This window comes from Erithacus rubecula, assembly GCF_903797595.1.
Source record: "Erithacus rubecula genome assembly, chromosome: 17".
In the NCBI taxonomy this organism is placed as follows: Eukaryota; Metazoa; Chordata; class Aves; order Passeriformes; family Muscicapidae; genus Erithacus; species Erithacus rubecula.
Window position 1 is genome coordinate 727,362 of NC_136669.1, and position 22,553 is coordinate 749,914.

The 22,553-nt window shown below is 46.1% G+C and overlaps 1 protein-coding gene across 2 annotated transcripts; it reads right to left on the reverse strand.

Annotated features, from left to right (window-relative positions):
• Window positions 1-134: 134 nt before the first annotated feature.
• Window positions 135-21,702, reverse strand: ABCC6 (ATP binding cassette subfamily C member 6). Of its 2 annotated transcripts, XM_079320910.1 has the most exons (31): window positions 21,660-21,702; window positions 20,563-20,739; window positions 20,097-20,222; window positions 19,354-19,491; window positions 19,034-19,159; window positions 18,615-18,676; window positions 17,710-17,841; window positions 17,188-17,400; window positions 16,219-16,396; window positions 15,623-15,784; window positions 14,105-14,197; window positions 13,519-13,722; window positions 13,023-13,169; window positions 12,241-12,328; window positions 11,883-11,952; window positions 11,122-11,248; window positions 10,490-10,666; window positions 9,936-10,103; window positions 8,978-9,161; window positions 8,535-8,598; window positions 7,971-8,073; window positions 7,220-7,427; window positions 6,240-6,550; window positions 5,395-5,594; window positions 5,187-5,313; window positions 4,538-4,639; window positions 3,673-3,813; window positions 3,093-3,251; window positions 2,705-2,871; window positions 2,057-2,251; window positions 135-979 (listed from the first exon to the last, which is right to left on the reverse strand). In XM_079320910.1, exons 1-31 carry the CDS (start codon window positions 21,696-21,698, stop codon window positions 871-873), a joined length of 4,497 nt encoding a protein of 1,498 aa, XP_079177036.1. In that variant the 5' UTR covers window positions 21,699-21,702; the 3' UTR covers window positions 135-870. The 2 variants fall into 2 exon arrangements, with proteins under 2 accessions (XP_079177036.1, XP_079177037.1); XM_079320911.1 differs by lacking the exon at window positions 9,936-10,103.
• Window positions 21,703-22,553: the final 851 nt, after the last annotated feature.

The following is a 22,553-nucleotide window of genomic DNA, read 5'->3' on the forward strand; positions in this document are numbered from 1 at the left end:
GCCTGATGTCTGGGGTTTAGGGTGGTGGGTAAGAAGCCACGAGTGCAGATAACTGTGTGGATGGATTTGTGGTTTGCTGAGCAGAGCAGGTGATGATGATGATGATGGATCAGCAGAGCAGGAGGTCAGAGCTGGTGGCCAGGTGCAGTTTGGACATGTTGTGTCAGTGTTTGGACACCCCTGCAGTGAGCAGCTGGCAGTGGCAATGCTGCAAGCCTGGCTGGCAGTGCTGGATGCTCTGCTGCCTGTCCAGCTGCCTCTGCTCCTGCACAGGAGGGGGTGGATCTGATCCTGGCACTGCAGCAGCCTCTGCTCTCCTGCCTCTCCTTCCCTCCTCCCCAGTGTTTGTGCACTTTGGATGATGAGCTGCAGCTGCTGCCTTGAGTCCACAGCTGTGTAAGAGCAGTGCTGGGGTGAGCAATCCTCACATACTGACAAAGATAATACAAAATACAACAGTGAAATTCTTTCTTGCTGTCCATGAAATCTTTCTGGCTTTTAAAAATAACTTGTGTAATCTTGAAGTATGATGGATATTTGGGCTACACGTCAGTATAAATTTGGAATGCTGTGATCTTTCTCTTTTGGCTTGTTTGCTTTTATACCAGAGAAGTATTTAAGTCCTGACTGTCTCATTTTCAGCAGTCAAATGAGGTTTTGGTATCTGGAAACATAATGAAAGTGGAATTGCTGAGTTTCCTATGGAAATAATGTGTATCCCAAGTTACCCCTTTCCATCTACTCACTGCAGTTCTGGCTCAAACCAGCTTTGGTTGAATGTCAGGCACTTTAGAGAGAATTCAATACTCAATTTTGAGGTCAATTGCTCCTGATGGTGGTGGTTCTGCTTTGGGATGCTCCATGAGTGAGTCATGCAAGGCCTGATTCTTCCATCAGTCTGTAGAACAGTCCCTTCTGAGCTATTAAGTGTTCTGGAGTATCAAATTCTGCTACCCGGCCATTTTCCAAGACTAAAATCCTGTGAATATGAAAAGAAGTGTAAGTTTGGGGTACACAGCACCTATAATAAATGTAGCAATTTCTGCTTAAAGTAGGTTTCAGTACTTGATGGTTATTCAGCCAAGCTTTCCAACAGCTTTTCAGCTGGGGAACACTGCTGGGATAGAAAGGGCTCCTGATGAGTGACTGTTCAAGTGCTGAGTTTGGGAGGAGAGGTTTTTGGCAGCTGAGGCTGGAGTGAGATTTGGAACAGAGTACTGGGGATTTCAGTTTCACAACTCTCAGGTGATGAAAGGAGCTGTAGTCATGGTTCTGCTGTCAGTGGGGGGAGAGGGCTGTGACTCAGCAGTGTGTGGGAGTAAAGGAACTCTGATTAACCTGCTGGTGCCCTGCTGGTTTAAGAGAGATCCTGCAAACTCTAAAGCAAAGCCTGGAGGTTTAGGCAGGAAAAGGGCAGAAATGGAATTGCTGTTCACACTGTGTCAGTGCCCCACTGCTCAGACATGCTGTACCTGTCACAGTCCAGGATGGAATTGCTGTTCACACTGTGTGTGTCAGTGTCAGTTCCTCTCTCCCCAGTCCTGCTGTACCTGTCACAGTCCAGGATGGAATTGCTGTTCACCCTGTGTGTGTCAGTGTCTCTCCCCAGTCCTGCTGTACCTGTCACAGTCCAGGATGGAATTGCTGTTTACACTGTCAGTTCCTCTCTTCCCAGTCCTGCTGTACCTGTCACAGGGCAGGATGGAATTGCTGTTCACCCTGTGTGTGTCAGTGTCTCTCCCCAGTCCTGCTGTACCTGTCACAGTCCAGGATGGAATTGCTGTTCACCCTGTGTGTGTCAGTGTCAGTTCCTCTTTCCCCAGTCCTGCTGTACCTGTCACAGTCCAGGATGGAATTGCTGTTCACCCTGTGTGTGTCAGTTCCTCTCTCCCCAGTCCTGCTGTACCTGTCACAGTCCAGGATGGAATTGCTGTTCACCCTGTGTGTGTCAGTGTCAGTTCCTCTCTCCCCAGTCCTGCTGTACCTGTCACAGTCCAGGATGGAATTGCTGTTCACCCTGTGTGTGTCAGTTCCTCTCTCCCCAGTCCTGCTGTACCTGTCACAGTCCAGGATGCTGCTCACACGGTGAGCGATGGTCAGCACGGTGCTGTCTCTGAACTGAGCTCTCAGCATGGACTGGATCTGCACATCAGTTTCTAAATCCACTGCTGCTGTGGCCTCATCCAGAATGAGGATCTTGGCTTTTCTCAGCAGTGCTCTGGCAAGGCAAACCAGCTGTTTCTGACCAGTGCTGCAAGGAGGAAGAGGGATGGTAAACTGAGGGCAGTACTCACCTTTCCTTGGGGTCAGAACAGATGATTCATTTGAAATCTCTAATGGATCACCCTTTCTCTGAAAGGGCGATTGGATTGAGGCTGGTGGCACTGCAGGTGGGTAACAACATGAACAGCCTAGGGAGGGGAGGGGAAGGTGTTGCTGTGGCACCCAAAAGAGCTACACCTGGAAAAAATGGCAACTGCACAAATGCAAACCACCACCATGACTAAGTCTGAAAGGTCTTAGTGTCTTATGATTTGATTTCATACTTCTAAACAGGATAGTAATGCAGCAGTTTGCAGTATGGGCATCATTAATTTTTTTTTTTTTTTTTTTTTTTTTTTTAAGGAATTGTCCTCCTTATCCCAGTTCTCCTAGGCCAGGGGCTGGCACTGCCCTGCCACTGTCTTTCTGCAGATAAAGGTACCTTAGGTTTTCCCCTTGGTCAGTGCATTTATATTCCAGCTGCTCTGGCAAATCTGCCACAAAGTTCTTGAGCTGAGTAAGTTCCAAAGCTGTCCAGATGTCTGCATCAGTGTGTTGGTTTAATGGGTCGAGATTCATTCTTAGGGAGCCAGAAAACAAAACTGGATCCTGAGCACAGAGACAGTACAAACAACTCCTGAAATTAATTATAAAAATGAGCTCTTGGGTCCTGCCTGCTGGGTGAGAATGTGTTGAATGGCAGATAAACATGGTATAGAGGTTATTTCCAGTTTGGAAACTGCTGAATGTCCCTTCTCTCACAGAATCTTTATAAACCCTTCCCAGGTGTTCAAGACCCTGCTCAAGGATTTTGGAAGTGGGTTTCATACCTGGGGAATGACAGTGATCTTGGTTCTGAGGTCATGGAGGCCTAACTGGGCAATATCCTGTCCATCAATTAGGATGGATCCTTCTGCAGCCTCCACCAGTCTCAGCAGCCCCGCTGCAAGGCTGGATTTCCCAGCTCCTGTTCTGCCAGTTATGCCAATCTGCAAAGTGCAATGGAAGGAGTTTGGGTTTTATTGTTTTCTCACAGCTGGACAAACATGTCATGTAGCTCCTCTTGGCCTTTTGATGAGAGACAGCTTTGCACAGACCAGATCCTTAGGGTTGTTTGTGGTTCACACAGGCTGGCACTGCTTTCTTAAATGGAAGCATTTACAGTTTGTAAATGTTTTGTATGAAAAGGAATCACAAAAGCCTTTGGGAAGAATAATTACAAGACTTAACAGTTTGAACTGAGCCTTCCTTTAGAACCAGAGTGCAAAAATGGAATTGCTGTGCTGCAATAAGCTGGACAGGGTGTGCAGTGTGGGAGCTGCCAGGCTGCTGTGCTGGGTGCAGGCAGGGCTGTGTCCCTGGCTCTGGTCAGTGCCCAGCACTGCTCACACTGCTGGAGTGGGTTTTTACCTTCTCATGCCCATTGATGCTCACAGTGACACCCCTCAGTGCTGACTCCAAACCTGGCCTGTAGCACAGGCTGTAGTTTCTGAATTCAATCCTTCCCTCAGTGGGCCAAACTTGAAGTTTGCTACTCAGAGTCCCAGGTGCCTGGAGAGATGGAAGCAAACAGCAGAGCTGAAGGCTGAGTTGAATTAACCCAATCAAGTGGCAATACCTGAATGGGAAGTTCATGAAGACATCTGTGCCAACTGCCCCCCAATCTCTTTGCTGTTTCCAAACCAGGAAAAGGCCTTTAACTTTTATACTGCAGATGTTGGCTTTTTACTTTATCTGAAGGTGCCAGTCAGATTTTCTTTACTGAAAATGGGGATGAATGTTTGCTTGCATGTCAGAGTTCTGACACTGAGTAGTTCAATAACAAAAATTTATATGCCTCTGTAAACAGGACTGTGAAAGCCTCCTCTCTCAGGGCAGCATATGGAAATACAATTTTAATGATTGCAGAACAAAAATTACTGCACTGGAGACTTTTAGCAGCTAAAAGGTTATCTAGGAGCCATTAGTCATCAGAGAGTTGCATCTGAAGTCACATAATAAATACTCCAAATATGGGCAGGAAATGTCTCATTCCATGAGTGTTAACAAGTGAAGCTATTTTAATGGCAATCCAGTGCATAACTATCTTAAGGAAATAATGATCAGAGGCTATAAAACAAGTCTAGTCAGTTGGATAAAACTCAAATGCTGCAATTCTTTAAAGGAAACATGACTGGCCTTTTAGAAAGGGAAAATGAGGGGAACAGAAGAGTTACTAATTGAGTTTGCAGAGATGCTCAGCCCCTTCTAGTAAGGTCAATAGTGGATGAGGTACCTCCTTAGGAGTGCTCAGGTATTCTCTCACTCTCTCCACAGAAACAATGTTGTTCTCTACGTCTGTCCAGGAGCGAACCATCCAGTTCAGAACACCAGTGATCTGACACATGGGGGAAGAAGCATTAGGGCACAGAAAACCAGCCCTGAGCTGCTCAGGAGTTACCTGCTCCTTTGTCTTACTGTTTATTTCTAAAGATCTCCTCATCAGCTAATTATAGCAGAAATTAGATGACATCAGAAAACCTTAAAATGCTAAAGTGAAAGCCAGGTCCTCCTATGGCCCCTTCCACATATTAATAGAGAATGAAATGCTATTGACTTGGATGCTACAACATAGTGTAGGTATTTTTTAGGCTCCTGTGCAACTGGGGTACAAGCAGGTAAGACAGGTACTGAAGACCTTGCTTCAGCTGCCCAGGGCTTGCTTTGACTTATATTTAGATTCAGGTGCAGGAGGAAGAAGATGGCCCATACATGTGTTAATGAGGTTCATTCCCTAAGGGGCCATGTGCTCTGGATTTCAGCAATAACAGCAGCATTTGGTAGGAAAAGACATCTAGAAAGGCACAAAAATAGTTCATAATAGAAATTAGAATGCAGCTGCTTTTGGTAAAGGCAAGGATGGTATTGTGGCCACACTGGATTACCTGGAGAGCACAGGAGATGGAGAAGCCAGCAGCTGCTGGGCTGAGCTGTGTCCTGCTCAGGGCTGCAGACAAGGCTGCAAACAGCACCAGGCCATTGCCCAGGAACTCCAGGTTGGTAGCAAGCCACCTGCAGGAGGAGGGACAGAGCTGTGCTGGGTGCCCTCTCTCTCCCTCCCTCCCAACACATGATGATTGTACAGATTGGTACCTGTCAGCAACAGCTCCAGGGAAGCAAAGGCGCTGGTTCTCATCCACGAGGGAATCACTCCTTGAGATAAACCTCTGCTGCTCTTTGTGAGCACGGATCACACTGCTGCCTTGGAAAGTTTCTGAGATGTGGGAATAGATGGGGGACCTGCTGGCAGCCTCCATGTGCCTCAGCTGGCAGGAGGTGCTGACATAGAAGTGCTGGCACAAGGGAGAAGGGAGAGTCATTAGAGGGCTCGTGCCTCTGTGGAGGTACTGGACAGGAAATTTGGAAGTGCTACAGTACATTTATCCTCATGTCACAAAACCTTATGTGCATGTAGGAGATAGCCCTAAAGATGAGGCAGTGTTCTTACCTCTGTCATGTCCTGTCTTTATTAGGAATAACCCTGTGGCTGGGGCAAAGGAGCTGTGAACCCACAAAGCTCTACACTCAGTTTCTCCTGCAGCTCAGGCCTGCTCCATGGAGAACAGAGATACAGCTGCCCTTCCCTAGTGCTCAGTCTTGGCTGGCTAACATGGATATATTAAAAGGTAGTGTAGGAATTCTGCAGGAAAGGAAAAATGCCTTAGTATTCATGTGATTTACACTAAAGGACATGAGGAATAGCCCTAGGTAGGATTTCTTTTAGACATCAAAAATGCACAAATCTCTTTTTGATGTCTCTGGGGTCCTTTGGGAGGTTGAGGTGATGTGGGAAAGGGACTGACATTACTCCTGCTCAGATGCAACATGAGATGATGAAACTAATTTCTGCCTGCCTTGACTGCTAAGAAATGGAAGGAGGCTTTCTGCAGGGACACGGCAGTGCTGCTGCAGCCTCTGCTGGAGCTGTGAGCTCCTACCTGGAATGCTGCATAAAGAACAGTCAAGGGCACTATGGCCACTGCTGCCCACGGTGTAGCCACCACAATCACCAGGTAGATCTCCAGCAGGTTGAACAAGAATCCCAGCACAGACTTGACCTTGTCAGGGATGACAGAATCCACAGCATCCATGTCCCTGGAGAAGCGGTTCAGCAGGTGCCCAGTGGGTGTTTGCTCAAAGAAGAGCATGGGGGATCTCATGACACTGCTCAGCAGCTGCAGGAACAGCTGCTGTGAGGCTGACACCCCCCCCAGCAGCACTGCTGCTGTGCAGGCAAACCTGCCAAGGGCTGCAAGAGGAAAGAAATCATTAGTACTGGGTCTGAACAAAGCCACCTTGGAGCTCTCCTTTGCAAGACTCTGATTTCCACTTAGTCCTGTGAATGCTGCATCTCTGTGCATTCAGGAAGGTGGATCAGGAATGAAACCTCTCTTCAGCAGGAATCAAACCAAGCCTCAGAGGTGCAGGGTAAGCTGCCCTTTCTGCAGGGTACAGAGTGACCAAAGACCTTCTAAGCCAGCTTGATGGGAGACATGGATCCAGGAACTTAAACATGCAGGACAAATTATTCATTCATCACAAAAGAAGCTTGACTTGGGATACTTTAAATTTCTCAGTGATATTTTTTTCTTTTTAAATAGAGTGACCAAAAGAATTGTGGAAAGAAAAGAATTTTAAAACAAGATAAAGAAAGGTGAAAGTTTACAAGTTTCTCTTCTGTTTTGCATGACCTAAGCCAAGATTTCATTCAGCATGGAGAAGAGCCTTGCACTTTGATAGAATTAATTTATACTGGAAGGATGAAAAGAGATAAAGAAAAACCTTTAGGGGTGGGGCCAAAAGCCCAGGAAGCTGAAAGCCCAAGGGTATGCACTTGTTTATATTCTGAGAAAACAGCCTGGATATGGAAAGGGAGGTGGGAATGGAGAGAAGAATGAAGTGAGCAAGTGAAGCAAACCTTGCAGCACTCCTAGTGCAGCAAAGACTGTCACTCTGAGCTGGGTGTGCTGCTGTGTCCCGTTGAGCACAGGGTCACCTGCCCAGAGGCTGAGCCAGTAGCCCCTGGAGAAGGCCAGGACCTGCTGGCACGTGAAGGACAGGATGGTGCACACACACAGGGCTGGGCCTGCTGCCTGCAGGTAGGCTCTATGCACCCCAGCACTGACCTGGAGACAGGAACATGGGCAGAGAAAGAGCAGAGCTTGTCAGCAAAAAAAAAATACATTTATTATGGCATTTCTGTTATATGCCCCAGCCACAGCAACAATGTTGATTCTTGTTTTGTTTTCCTCATGGATGAATAATGAAGGCATAATTAAAGAAATCATTAATGAATGATTTTTATCAACTGATGAATGTTATGCAAGAGGCTCATATTACTTTTGGAATGCATGTAAGGCTTTCTTTATGTCAGGCAGTGGTTTCCTGTGTTGTTGGAGTGAGAGATGACTGTCCTGCTCACACTGGCTGCTTGTGTGGGGTCTGCTGACCAGGAGAGGTGAGAGATGCCAGCCTGGACAGTGCTGGGCTTCCCTAAAGAAAAGCTGCCTCTTTTGGGGTTTCTGGCTTACTGCTCTCATTTATTCTCATATGACATGTCCTTGTCTCAGAGCTCAGCTGTGACTGCCTGGCTCTGGTTTAGCTGAGGCAGGGAGCTGACCTGCCTGCCAGGGGTGTTATCCCATGGAATGTGTCCTTGCTGTGCTTACCCTGCTGTGCTGAGTTCTCTCTGCCTTGCTGAATCCTCCACTGGTACAGTCTTGACTCACAGGAATGGTTTCCTTTCTCACAGCAGATTTTACTGACTCACCACTTCATGAAGAAAACAAAAATCCTTTCAATTTTTAGCCACCCACCCACCCCTAAATCCATGCCTGTTTTGAGGGCTGCAGTTTTCAGGGTTCTCCAGAGTGACCCAGGCATTGTCCATGTTTGCACAGGGACTGGGCTCTGGCACACCAGTGAGGAGCAGAGGCTTGAGGCTGGTCTGGGATGAGTCTGACCCTACAGCCCCCAGGGAAGTGATCACACCCAGCTGGATCAGGGAGCCTGGACCTGAGCTCTGCTCTGCCTCCTTGTGAAATACAGAAGTGTCAGTCAACTTCCACATTCAGGAGCAGGTTTTTACCTATTCTTGAGTTTTGCTTGTTTGCTCTTGTTATTCATTTGCAGATCAATCTCAAACCTGTATCATACTCAGTAAGAGCTTCCCTGTAGGCTTGTATGGGTTTCTGGAGTCAATTCTTCAGTGTCTCAGACTGCTTTAGCCTTACCTGAGGGGTTTCTCCTGAGATGGACCATTTCCAGTGGTGACAGTGCCTTTGGTGTCTCCCATTGCTGTGAAATAATGTATTTTTTTCTAAATGCTTTAGAATCCTTTTTTTTTTGTTCTATATAGCCTTTGAAAGACAGGTAATATGGAGGAAAGATCCACTTAGAAATTGTTTCTAAAGGTAGAAATATCAAGGTGAGGCTTGAAGATTAGCACATATAGTGGGTAATACTTTACTGCAGGATTATTGTCTGCTCCTATGGAGTCAAGAACCAATTTTGAGGTGATGAGTCAGCTGATTTGACAGGAATATTTTTCCCCACACAAAACAACAACCTTACTGTGATTGGACCTCTGCTTTAAATGTCCATAATACACCAGATATGATATGGGAACAATTGACTGATAGACCTAGGAAGAATGATTCCAGCACATCTGGGTTACCTGGAACACCAGCACGTGGCTTCTCCTCTTCACTGACATGGGAATGGAGAAATTCTGCAAAGGCCCCATTTTTCTGTAGAAGTTCTTGGTAGGAACCAGTTTCTGAGATCATTCCATCCACCAGAAAAACAATGTTGTCCACTTGAGGCAAAATGTTTATTGTGTGAGTCACCAGCACTCGAGTCTGCTTAAATAAAGAGGGAACAGTTACAATTGTTCTCCTGTCAGCACTTCAGTATTCCAGGATCAAATTTAGGCCTCAAAAATTCATCAGCTTGAATGGAATGGAAGGGAATTTCCTTTTATTTACATTTCTGAACATATTTGCACAGATAATTGGAAGAAAGGACAAAAGAAAAGTAATTTTTCCCTAGATAAATTGCAGTATTTTGCATTTCTAATATACAATCAAACCCTTTCAGTACACCTTAAATCTGACACATTCTTCTTAGCCAGCCATTCTGTTTCAATACAATAATTACATTCTGATACTTGCAACCAATCCTCATGGAGAGAAAGATATTTATAATCAGATATGTCTTTTTAAATTAGATTTTTAATGAAATAAATTGCCTGCTTCCTGTTTTCCTTCTATAATGGGAAACTGAATCATGTATTTCTAGGCAATTTATAGTATGAATCCCATAGAGCTGCCCTAACATCCCTTTCCATGTAACCATGTTTATTATCTATATTGCTTGACAGCAGAGGAATACCAAGGAAAAACAAAACATAACCAGTGTGAAAAGAATGGAGGAGAAGTGTTTAAGAACATTTGGGTGAAGTGTAAAGGTGCTACTGAACTATTCAAAAGTGACCAGGATCAGACTGATCATGGATCAGACAAAAAAGAATCAGAAATCATGGTGACAGAATTTGGAAGAGATCAGGCACATTCTGGGGGCTCTGCTAATTAGTGACTTTAGGGAATTATTTGCAGTTCAGGTCTATAGCACACCTTGTCTCTCAGTAAACCACTGGGTCCAAGCACATGTTCAAAGATGTGCTGGCCAACGTGGGCATCCAGAGCTGCAAGGGGATCATCCAGCAGGTAAACTGAGGCCTGCTGGTACACAGCCCGAGCAAGGGCCACCCTCTGCTTCTGCCCTCCAGACAGGGTGATTCCCTGGAAAAGAGATTGACTCATTCCAAAGCTACACCACATTTCCCAGCTGCTGACTCTCTTTTGCACTGAGGCTTTATGACTTCCTTGTTTTGAAATCAGATATCTCCCTCCCTCCCTCCAACCAGGGCTCTTGCAGAGGCAGAGTCTCTTGAACAACTCCTGTCTCCTGCAAAAGAGCACCCAAGAATGACTGGCTTAAATTAAATTAAACCATGGCCAAACTTTCCAGAAATTCCTGAGCACCTACCTCTTGTGAGTTCAGCTTTTTGTGTTTTCATCACAGCTCCCAGAGCTGTACTTACTCAGGGATAGATGTTTGAAGCAGGACACCTGAAGCTGTAGCTACTCTGGCCAAAGCTGGCCAAACCATAACCCCAAGGCAGTACCTTTTCTCCTATTTCACTCTTCTGCCCTGCAGGGAAGGTCTCCAAATCAGGGAGCAGTGCACAAGCCTCTGTCACTCTATTGAACCACGTTTCATCCATCTCCTTTCCAAATAGAATATTATCTTCCACTGAAGCATTTAGAACCCAAGCTTGCTGGGGAACATAAGCTGCAGTGCCCTATAAAAGTGGAAGAACGTTAGCAAACTTTTCCATGAGCTCAACTTGACACTGTGGGAACCCATTTTGAAGAAAAGCTCAGTTGTGGAGATCTGGAATGCTCATTGCCACTGACAGTTCTCAGGAGGCTTTGCAAAGTACAAGTCTGCACTGTTGCTGCCTTACAGAGGAGTAAAGAGAGGTGCAAGTGCAGGATGCAGGTTACCAGGATGGCACTTCAGCTCACTGGCAGAGGGGAAACAGAACTGCACCTTTGAAGTACTATTCCAGCTCCTACTCCCAAAGTTCAGGCTCACCTGAGAGGTCTGCAGCACCTGCATATAATGAAATGTGATAACACAGCCTGTGCTCAAATTCAGCAGTGAGTGGGTTTGGCTGAGGTACCTGATGGTGTGTTAATGCTTTTCAGCTCCTGCAAACAGCCTAATTAGCAGCCAGTCTGGGGGGGAATTCACCTGGAGGGTGGCAGAGCCATGGGTGGCCTGCAGCTCGCCCAGCAGTGCTGCCAGCAGGGAGGACTTGCCAGCAGCCACCTGCCCAACCACAGCCAGCAGAGAGCCCTGGGCCACGCTCAGGTCTATGCTGTAGGGAAAAGATCAGCCTCTTACACACCTTACATCACTTTCTGGAAAGAAAACAACTGTAATAGTATCAAAACTCTTGCTGGTGTTGGGTATGTATCAAGTAAATCCCCTAATTTCATCCCTTCAGACACCCCCAACCAGAGTCTTCATCCACATTCCCATCTCAGTTTATACCCAGATCCTCACTCTGGAGATAGGCTAGCCCAAAGCACTGGATCGAGAACATTCCTGAATATCAGAATTTTTCAAAGCTTTTCTAAAATATCAATGCCTTTAGAAATAAGCATGTAATGATGTCATATATAATATCTTTATTCCATCTATTCTACTTTTTTGCTTTGAATCACTGTAATTTCATACTTGGACAAGAAAAGTTAAAAAAAAAAACCCAGTCTCCATATAATAAAGCAACATCCAGATACAGGCACCTTCCCATTTATGTGCTCTTCAACATAATAGCAAAATTATGTTTTATCTGATTCTATAATTTTCAGAATTCAACATTGAAGATGAAGCAAACTTATAAGCCTCTGGATATTCTGCCCCGGTTTCACTTAGGTCCTGTGGAATTAGTTTATCCAGCATCCACCCTGACCTAGAGTACTGAGAGATGACTAAGGGTAAGTCTGTACCTTCTAAGACAAGGAGAAGTTTCTTTGCTCCAGCAAAAAGTTCCATTTCTTATGGTGATACCTGCCTGTACTAAAACATGAAGAGAGACAGACCACTCATAAATGCAGAGATGCTACAGAAATGTCACAATTTATATGATTTTATGTTTCAGTGTGTATTTAAAAATCAACTTTTGTTATGAAAAGAAGGGGTAAATCACCAGATGAGATTTCATTGTTAGAAATAATGAGGCCAGAGAAATAAAGTGACAGTAATTTGCAAATATTTTTCTCTTGACTATGGTAGACACTCTGAGTAGAAGCTGAACAATAGAAATTACTCCCCTTAGAAGATGAAAGTGCTAACATAAAAGCTCACCACGGGCAGAAGTGTTTTTGCCTGAGCTCTCAGGATTCAGCTCTTCCAGACTCAGGAAAGCTGCCAAGCGATTTAAGGAAACTCTGGCCTGAAATGGAGCAGCACAGAGAAAGAAGATTTAGAGTAGAAAGGAGCAAAAACCCAAAGTGAAGACTCAGCCTGAAGACCCACTTAGAATGTTGGCTAATGCTGTGCTGCAGATGATGCAGGCTTAGATGGCCAGGGGCAGCTCTTCCTTATGTTACCTGCCTGTATTTCTGCTTAGCTTAGAAAAACCTGCACATCCTTCCCTGTGCCTCTGCTTCAGTGAAATTGGTACTTGTCCATCCAATTCTTCCTGCAATCTTTCCAGTGATTGCTTCTGTACATGAAAATTTGTGACAGTCTTGGAGTGTAAGAAGGAAATGAATTTCCTCATTTCTTACTGAATAATGAATTGCTTTTCTCTCTGGCCTGGACTAGCAGCATCTCCCCTATGGAGATTTTGCTCCACTTATTCTGACTTCTGTGAGTAGAAACAGAACTGGAAGCCCCTCTGAGATCTAATGGTGCTTGTGCTGAGCTACAAAAGACTTAGGAGTAATTCTTGTTGACTATTTTGTCAATATAAAGGAGCCTTTCTGAACAGCAGTGCCACAAAGGACCTTCAGCTGCAAACCCTTGCAGTTCACTGTTTCACAGTGGCAATTAAATAGCTGGTGTGCAGGGCCCTGAGAAACCCCCACCTTACTTGTTAATGGGGATATGAAAGAACCCTGATGGCCAAAGGAACTGCAGCTAACCTGGACAGCAGCATTGATGGAGAAGGGCAGGAAGGAGTGGGCAGTGTTGAGGATGTTGATCAGTGTTAAGGACACAAAGGCCTTCTCAGCATCCAGCACATGTGTGTTATCCACCAGGGTATAGACAGCAAACATGACAAATGTGACCTGAAAGGGAACAAAAGACAACCAGACCACTTGCTTCACAGTGGTTCAAGGGTGACAGGCCCTTCAAGACTCTGGACCCATTTGGTTCAATGCAGGCTATCACCTCTGGGTGCCTGCCCTGCAGGTACCACAGGCACAGGTCTGCTGTGCTGGCAGCAGAACCAGTTTGGTCATTGGATCTTCTGCTTTAAGGAGGTTTTGGTGCAGCAGCCACAGCAACTCCTGTGACTTCCAGCTCCCCCAGGCAGATATGATCTTTAGCTGTCCATAGGAAAAATCTGTCCAGGCATGAGTACAAAGACAAAGGCAAGTAACAGCACAGGTTTATGCAGGAAGGTGATCCACTCACCAGGAAAGTTGATGAATGGAAAGAAACTAGGGATGCTGAGAAGAGAATCTGAGATCTTTTTAAGGCCTGAAGTTCTTGCTTTCTGATTTTGTGCACTTTCTCCATGAAGGTTTTCTCCCAGCCATACAGTTTGATTACTTTAATGTTGCTGAGAATGGCATTGGTGAGTTTGGCTCTCTCATCCTTATGTTTCATCTGGATTTCCTGTAATATGTTTGAGTTTTATCATTTAATAGGTTGACTGTTTAATAATGCAATTATTCTGAAGAAAAATACCTTATTCCTGCCTCCAAGTCCTGAATAAATTTCCCTGCAGTTGAGCTGTGTATACTGTTTTGCTTATGAATCTTCCAGGCTGGGAAATATTTTACTTTTCATCTTCAGAGCTTTACTTTTACTGGCAGTACATAAAAACAACAGAAAGTAGGGCAAATATAGTAAAAGGCTGAACATGGAAGAGCTTACTCTAAATTTCAAGAAACTTTGCAGGCTTCAAATCCTTCTATGTTACTTCAGACAGTCACGGTAAGCATGAATAATAAATATAACTAATCACATAACTTTGTTTTTATGAAGCAAAATGTACCTGAAACTGACTCCTCTTCTTGGTGATCACAAAATTCAGAGGCAAAAGAAGAAGAAATACAGCAATTGCAGTCAAAGCAGATGGCCCTAGAAGCTGCCAGGAGAGAAAAGGAAAGAGAAGGAGCTTCTGGTGATGACAGGAAAGACTGGTTTTTGTTCACTTAACTCTGTTCCCTCTCGTTAGAGCTCGTGCATCGCCTGCCTTGGCTGAGCCTGTCCCCTGCCCTTGCCCTTGCCTTTTCCAGGAGCTGTGCTCCAAGCCCTGCACTGCAACTCTCCAGGCAGGGGCACTGCTGTCACCAGGCTGAGCTGAACCTGTCTGCTCCCTTGTTAGGAGCTGGATCCTGCTGGAGGCACGCTGGCAATCCCAGCCACTGCCAAAATTCCCTGGCTGTGCTCACAAGGACATCTTGTGGCTGCCCTGAGTTAGTGACCCCAGACAGCACCAGCCTTTCCTTAAAAAACAAACCCAAACCCTCCACAAAGCACTCCTGCAGCAGAACTAACCCAGCGTGTCTGCATGAGATGAAATGGTGGCATTATCCTTGTCATTATCTTGGGACAGCTCTTGGATCCAAGGCCCATAACAATTATGTATCATCACTTGATTCTCATGGTTACATCCCCCTAGGGCTGGCTGGAGGGGAGAGTGCTGGTGGGCACAGACAGTTACAGGCACAAACAGTCTGTGAACACCAGCAAACAAAGTGCAGTTATGCTCCAACCACATTCAACTTGTCAACATCACTGGAATGGGATGATGACTTTTCACAGCCACAGCATCTTTCCAGGCACAAGGCACAATCCATCCTGGCAGTAAAGAGAGGCCTCAGAGGGCTCTGGAAAGCTCCTGTGAATCACTTGTCTCTACTGCTCATACTTCCATTGGCCAAAACCAGGGACTCAACCATAGGGCTCTGTATTGCTGAGAATACCCTACCTTGATAAGAAATTAGAGAAAATTCCATTATTTCTAATTCAGGTTTTGCTCTCTCCTTGCTAAACTCCTTGATACCTATGAAATTCTAATATCCACTACTCTTTCTGAATGGCATGTAACTTTGCTTCAAGCTGTTTCACTGATCTTGTGGTAATCAGGCTGCAGGATGAAGTATGTCAAGTTGCTGTTTCAGACCATTTTCCATTATGCTCTGGGACTATGCCAAGGAGCTGGAATTGGACTTTCAGCCTCCACTGTGTCACCACCTTTTGGTTGTGAAGAGAGGTGACAGGCAAACTTGAAGCAGAAGTTTATCAGTTAGCTCACAATAACCATATTCAGTCTCCTAAAAGGGAGTGAATGCTGGATACACAGGGGAGAAGATGAACTGAAGGATCAGACAAGGATTCTACATCAATAAAAAGATCTTTCAGAAAGAAAAGTGAATAGACCATGCTACAGACCTAAGAAAAACATGGCAATTTCATGTAATTCAAACCAGTAAGTGGAATTTTGAAACTTCCCTTTTCCTCCGGTGTTTAGAATGGAAAGGGATTGATAAATAGTGTCATATTTTACCTGCCACAAGAAGACAAAGCAGATAATAATCCGAATAGGAGCCAGCCAGGTCCCATTAAAATAGATAATCAGATCCATTAGCTTCTGCACATCAACAGACACCAGATTAACAATTTCACCTGTGGTTGCTTCTTTCCTTGAGGCATTTGACATAACTAGGATCTAGACAGGGCAGAGAAGAAGGAAAAGACATCAAACAACAGCTTTGGTCCAAAAGTCAAACAACATTCTTTTCCTCAAAGGGAACAAAGAGAGGGAGAAAAATGTCAAATCCCAGGTATTAAAACCATGCTGCTACCTGGGCCATGTGACTTCACTTTGAGATGAAGCATTTACTCCTTTTACCAACCATCATCTACAGCACAAGAGAGTTCATGTTGAATTTTGCTTTAACCTTTTTTTGGCTTTTCCTTCTTAAAAAAAAAAAATCTCTGAAAAATGCACTGCCATGTACTGCTAAGAGATGAATACAGCACAGCTACATCCTAACCCTGGTTTCTAATGCCATCTCCCCTGAGACTGCCATGAACAGTGTACATCATTACTGCTAAGGCAGGGCTGGAAAAAGGCCAAGCTAACAAGAGCTGCAGCCTCACCTTCCTGTACACCAGGCCTGTCAGTGCAGTTCTCAGCCTCAGCCCCAGAACAAGGCACCTGTACATGTAGTGCTGCTCAAACAGAGTCTGCAGGCAGCCCAGCAGGAACATGCTGAAGGCATAGAAATAGCCAAGCCAGCTTGGGGCTGCCTCATCTTCAATGAACTTCAGGAAAAGCCTGCAAGACAGGAGCAAAATGTTGCTGAGTCCACACAGAAAGGATGAAGTATCAGACAAACACAAAAATAAGCTGGCAGAAATACTGGTCATTTTTCTGTATTCTCTCTGGCTGAGGTTTATCAGTAAATAGCAGAAGAATTGGAACATATACTATCCTGATTTTTGAATCCAGCCACTCGTGGTTTTGAAGCAGTCTCTGATCTCAGCATCCTCTCTGGGTAGACCTCATTTTCAGTGTTAAAGGGGGCTCTTGATTTTCATGAATTTGTCAGAAATATGCAGAGTGGTAGCTGTAATCCAAGGGAGTCACTGACATTTCCAGAACTTCTCCTAATCTTAATGACTGAGAAAGGATTTTGGCCATGAAAATATAACATAATGCAGGTTGGTGTTGTACCAACAGAAACCACAAAGCACTTTATCAAACTGACAAAGCTGTTTGTGTAGGATGCACAGCTGTGCTCTTCATTAGCCAAGGTAAGTGATGTGACACATAAACCATCAAATAACTCCTGCTCCAGTGAAGCTGCCACAGGGCTTGGTGCACCCTGTCCTTCCCACTGTGGAGCACAGCAGTGCAGACAGTGTGCACAGCTTCACACAGTGGCTTTTATCTTTTCCTCCTGACCTGGCAGTGGGGTTAGCACAAATGACACCTGAACTCCTTTTGTCAGCAATAGATAATTTCAAAAGGTTTTTTGTGTGTCTGTGCTGACATACACATCTCTGAGCTCATGCACACTGCAATCCTACACAGGTGACAGAAATACTTTATAAATGTGCACATACCTCAGTACCCTTGGGGTGGAGAACAAGAAGACATCACAGATAACTAAGCAGACAGTGCTGAGAAGGAAGTAAGTTCCAAACATGCTCCAAAACATTCTCAGTAAGGGCCCACTCTGACTGTGCTTTGATTGCAGTAGAGCCTCTGTCTCTTCAGCTTCTGCTATGCCAGTTTCGGTTTTCTGACTCTTTTTAAATGTAGCAGACCCCATTTTCCTGAAGGAAGAAACAATGAGAAAGTTACCTACAACTGGAGAAAGCTTGGGAATTAATTACCTTCAAAAAAACCACTAAACATCTCACACTAGGTCTCATACCATATCCAATATAAAAGCTCATCACAAGCTGACCCCTCTCACAGAAAGTTACTTCTGTGCTTCCAGGAGTGGAAGGATGTTCTCCAGCAGATTTTAGCACTTCAAATCAGATTTTGCACAAAGGGACTCACACACTAGTACCTGTAAGTGTATTTGTTTAGATCATCTAGAACTTCCCATCATGAGCCCATGATGATCAAATACTCACTGCTGGGTTCTGCTCTGACACTTCTTCCACTCTCTTTCTGCCCAGGCAACAATTTCTTCAGAGGAGTCCTGTTTCCTCACTGGCCACAAGTCATCCACCCCCAGGGGCTGCTGAGAGCCTTTCCAGAGAAGCCTGGAGGGACAGAGTCAGGGCAGCACAGCAGGATCTGTGCTGTGTGGGACAATTCCAGAACAGGGGCATCAAGACAGTGCTCCAGAGAGAGCACAGGCACTGACATCACACACTGCTCAGGGCTGCCCTTCCCACAGTGAACAATAAATAATGCCCAGGAACAGCAGTTTTCTGTGAATCCCTGGGCTACCTTCTGTCAGCACAATGGGGTTTGCAAGTCAGCCCTAATTCCTAGTCCACACTGAGAGTCTTGGGTAGTGGAGAAGAAAGTTCAGTTTAACTTTCTCTGGGCTCCATGAAAGGCAGATGAGACCTGGTTACAGTGGACATTAAGGAATGTAATTGTTTTATTTCTGACTGCTCAGCAGCACTCTGGGCCTATGACCTCTTCAGTTTTCCCCCTCCCCAGCACTTGTTACAGCAAAGTCTGGCAGAGAGCTGTGGCTGGTGTACAGTGATGATGAGAGCTTGATGGGATCTATTTCAGGACTGGGTGGGCACTGGAGGGGTAGCTGGGAGGCAGAAGAGAATTACCTACAATCACAAATTTGCATTTTAAGCTATTTTGAGAAATGTAAATTGAATTTTTATAATTTGAACTTGTGAGAATACCTCACAAGAGAAATAATTTATAGAAATAATTTAAATCTTCCCTCCATAAGCTAACTCAGGCTGAGATATTTCCTACTGACTGCCAGCTATGCCCTCTCTGATCTCTGATGCTGTTGCTTTTTTCTGACACTGTAGCAAAACCACATCTTCTGTTTTCTTACCCAGAGAACCACCAGTATGTGATTTTGGAAAGAAAAGAGCTGCTGGCTTCTGGACACTGATTCTGATGGGAGAGAAAACACGTGTGATACTTACAGATAGAAAATGGCATGTGTCAGATGAATATAATTCCTTTGTGTGCTTCCCCAGGAAAAGCAATCAGAGTTACCCCCTCCCCATTCATTGAACCAGAGCAAGTGTATTGTGAAAGCTCAGTGGGATTGGGAGATTTTGGAGAATTTGACTTTGCATAACACCTCAGATGGAAGAAAAAGGAGTATAATTCTTCATACCCAAAGACATTTATTTTCTTAAGCACAGAGCATCTTACATCACCCAGATACTCATGTGCCTGTGTATCCCCATATACTTAAAATCCTGCAATGAAACAAAGCTTTAGGAAAAGCCACCTTATACTTACAGGATTGTTGTCAGCTTTAGAGAAGAAGGGAGGGTGATCAACTAAGCAGAATAACACAAGCTGTCCTAGCACCAGGCCAGTATAAAGGTAAGTTGTAACATGGTGGAAATGGTCTTCCAGGAAGCCCTAAGGGACAGAACACTGGTGAAAATGAGGTAAGAGCTTCTCTTGTTCTGGCTCTGCAAATAAGCATAGGCCACAAATATAAAGTGCCATGAATCATTTTTCTCAGCACATATTGAGCAGTCAGTGAGACAAAAACAGCCCTGTTGTTTAGAGACTGTGTAGTCTGCACATTAAAGATATGTGATCTCACTTACTTTTTCCAGGGCACGCTGAATTTTGGAACTAAGCATCACGAGTGCAGCCACAAATGAGAGCAGCCAGTAAATCAGTAGGACCCCTGAAGTCCTGATGCCCCTCATTCTTTCTACTTGTGTAAGAAACAAGGCAAGGACCTGTGAGGAAGTACAAATTTGTCCAAATAAATACTTGGTAAAAGAATGCCAAACATTATCAAATTAATGAACACAATAGAGAAAAATCAGTTAGCTTCTTGCCCAGACATTTCAACTGCTCAGAGTTGCAGTATGGTTCCTAAGAGGCTAATACTGAAAAGCTTTATGTGCAGTTTTGCACTCAAGAATGTCTACAGAGAAGGCAAGTAATACAATTACAATTGGGCCAACAGGCTGGAAGGGTTTAGGCTATGGAGATGCAATGACAGAAGGGGAGAATAGGCACTTATTTATTGAACAGAAATCACATTTCCTTCTCAACAATACTAAATCACATACTGTGGTGATGAGAAATGAAATCCTGTCTCGTTGTTGAGAGACCTGTTTCTAAACCCTGCTGAAGCCTCAGCTCCTGGCAGGTGTGCTCAGCCCAGAGTCTGCCCCAACTCCAAGCCCCTGATGTGTCACACAGCAGAGAGGCACAAAGTGCATCCCCAGCCCTCTACTCCCAAATCTGTGCTCAGGGACAGTGAGAAGCAGGGGAAATACAAGCTCTGTCCCAGGAGGGCTGAGCTTGGCCACGTGCAGACAAACAGAGGAATTACCATTGTGATTCCCTGCACTGCAGGGCTAATGAAGAATGCTGGAGTCCGTGGGATTCCCTGGCTTTTCTCCCACACCATGAAGAAGACATCAGAAAAACACAGTATTACCAGGATCAATCCAAGGACCTGGGGCAGAGAGAGAAAACTGGAATGAACTGAAATGCAGGGACAAGCTACCCAACTGAATGATCCAAGCTGCCTGGGCAGAAAGACTGGAGGGGTGGAAGATTAGGTTTGGCACACAGAATGTTACAGGAAGTTTCTGGGAATCAAATGGAAGCACAGGGGAGAAGCTCTCATGACATATCTTCCCAAAACTTTACTTGATTTATACTGGCCTGAGCCAGTAAATGTCAAAAAACCCCACAGAGGTGGATGATCAGGAAATAACTAATAATTTAGAAAAGTTAAGCTCTGCATCAAAGCTGAGATAACTTTAGGACCAAACCCCATGCTCTACCCTCACCATTTTGGCTTTGAAGATGCAGGACATCCTGATGTAGCCTTGGTTTCTGTGCCGGAGGTAGCAGTAGTAGAAAGGAAAAGAGATCCAAAGGTAGGCACAAGGGATGCAGGCAATGGTGGGGCTGTCGAGGCACCAGGGCAGTCCCGGGACGTGTGCGTGCCATGTCTGGTTCCAGCCCTGAAACAAACGAGGAGAAGTGAGCGCCAGGATGCAGAGCAGGGCTGGGGACAGGAGCCCCGTGATGGAGACCATCAGTTTATCAGCCCTGGGGATGGAATCTGCGAGTCGGGAGCGACCGGCTCACGGGCCCTTGGGAAGGTGTTTGTGCAGTGGGTCCGGCCCCGTGCTACTCGCAGCTCACCGCTTGCTGCAGCTGAGCATAGACTGCACATTTACCGTGCATTTACTGCACATTTACTGCAGCTGAGCACTTACCGCGCATTTACCGTGCATTTACTGCACATTTACTGCAAACTTACCGCACATTTACCGCGCATTTACCGTGCATTTACTGCACATTTACTGCAAACTTACCGCACATTTACCGCGCATTTACCGTGCATTTACTGCACATTTACTGCAAACTTACCGCACATTTACCGCGCATTTACTGCAGCTGGGCACTTACTGCACATTTACCGTGCATTTACTGCACATTTACTGCAGCTGAGCACTTACTGCACATTTACCGTGCATTTACTGCAGCTGGGCACTTACTGCACATTTACTGCAAACTTACTGCACATTTACCGCGCATTTACTGCAGCTGAGCATTTACCGCGCATTTACCGCACACTTACCGCAGCCTATTCAGCATTTGGGTAACAGTGCCGCCCGCCCGCCCCCAGTGTCACCCTCCCTCGGTGTCACCCTCCCTCGGTGTCACCCTCCCTCGGTGTCACCCTCTCTCAGTTCCATTCCCCTTCAGTGTTGCCTTCCCTCAGTGCCACCCTCCTTCAGTTTCACCCTCCCTCAATTTCACCCTCCTTCAGTTTCACCCTCCTTCAGTTTCACCCTCCCTCAGCGCCGCCTGCCCCGGTGCTGCAGCCCGCCCTGCGGCGCTCGGGCCCGCTCCGTGCCCGGCCCGGCTCCCTCACCGTGTCCCGGGTCCCGCACAGCGCCCTGCCCGCACCCATGGGCTCTCCCGGCTCCCTCACCGTGTCCCGGTCCCGCACAGCGCCCTGCCCGCACCCATGGGCTCTCCCGGCTCCCTCACCGTGTCCCGGGTCCCGCACAGCGCCCTGCCCGCACCCATGGGCTCTCCCGGTTCCCTCACCGTGTCCCGGGTCCCGCACAGCGCCCTGCCCGCACCCATGGGCTCTCCCGGCTCCCTCACCGTGTCCCGGGTCCCGCACAGCGCCCTGCCCGCACCCATGGGCTCTCCCGGCTCCCTCACCGTGTCCCGCACAGCGCCCTGCCCGCACCCATGGGCTCTCCCGGCTCTGCCGGCCTGCGGGGAGCCCGGCCCGGTCCAAAGTCCGGCCCCGGAGCGGCAGCGCTGCGAGGCGGAGCTCCGGGAGTGCGGGGACGGGAGCGCTCCGAGCTCGGACACGGAGCGGCTTGGAGACGAGACGCTCTTTATTCTTTCCGCAATTCAGCACGCCAAGGGGATAACACCAATACTTTTAAATACTGTAACATTTACATGAACACGCCAATCTAAGGCATATTCTCTACCTACCTAATGCATAACTATACAAATGACATAACTTTACGCAACGCTTGAAATACAAAATTCTTTTTTTTTCGCAACTTCTGCAGAAGTTATCTGACCTTACGTTCACAAAAGGTGAGGACATACAGGTTGAAGGCGACAACCCCTTTTATCGAAGTGATTTTACACCAGCTACGCCTACAAAGTGTGCCAAGGTGAAGGGAAGGATAATCCCGGCTGGAAGCATCGCCGGGACGGGCAGGCTGTGAGAGAAATGTCACATTTGTCTTTACCAACAAGCTGTAGATCTGCTGGGAGGTAAGGTTAGCACTCAGAG

What these genes read in the sequence shown, in the direction of transcription:
- ABCC6 (XM_079320910.1), bottom strand. Translation starts at nt 21,698, where the DNA reads ATGGGTGCGGGCAGGGCGCTGTGCGGGACCCGGGACACG. An exon ending in TTCAGCGTGCCCTGGAAAAA is followed by an intron (nt 19,160 to 19,353) that starts GTAAGTGAGATC and finishes TCTGTCCCTTAG; the next exon opens with GGCTTCCTGGAAGACCATTT. An exon ending in TCTCAGGAGAAACCCCTCAG is followed by an intron (nt 8,074 to 8,534) that starts GTAAGGCTAAAG and finishes TTCTTCATGAAG; the next exon opens with TGGTGAGTCAGTAAAATCTG.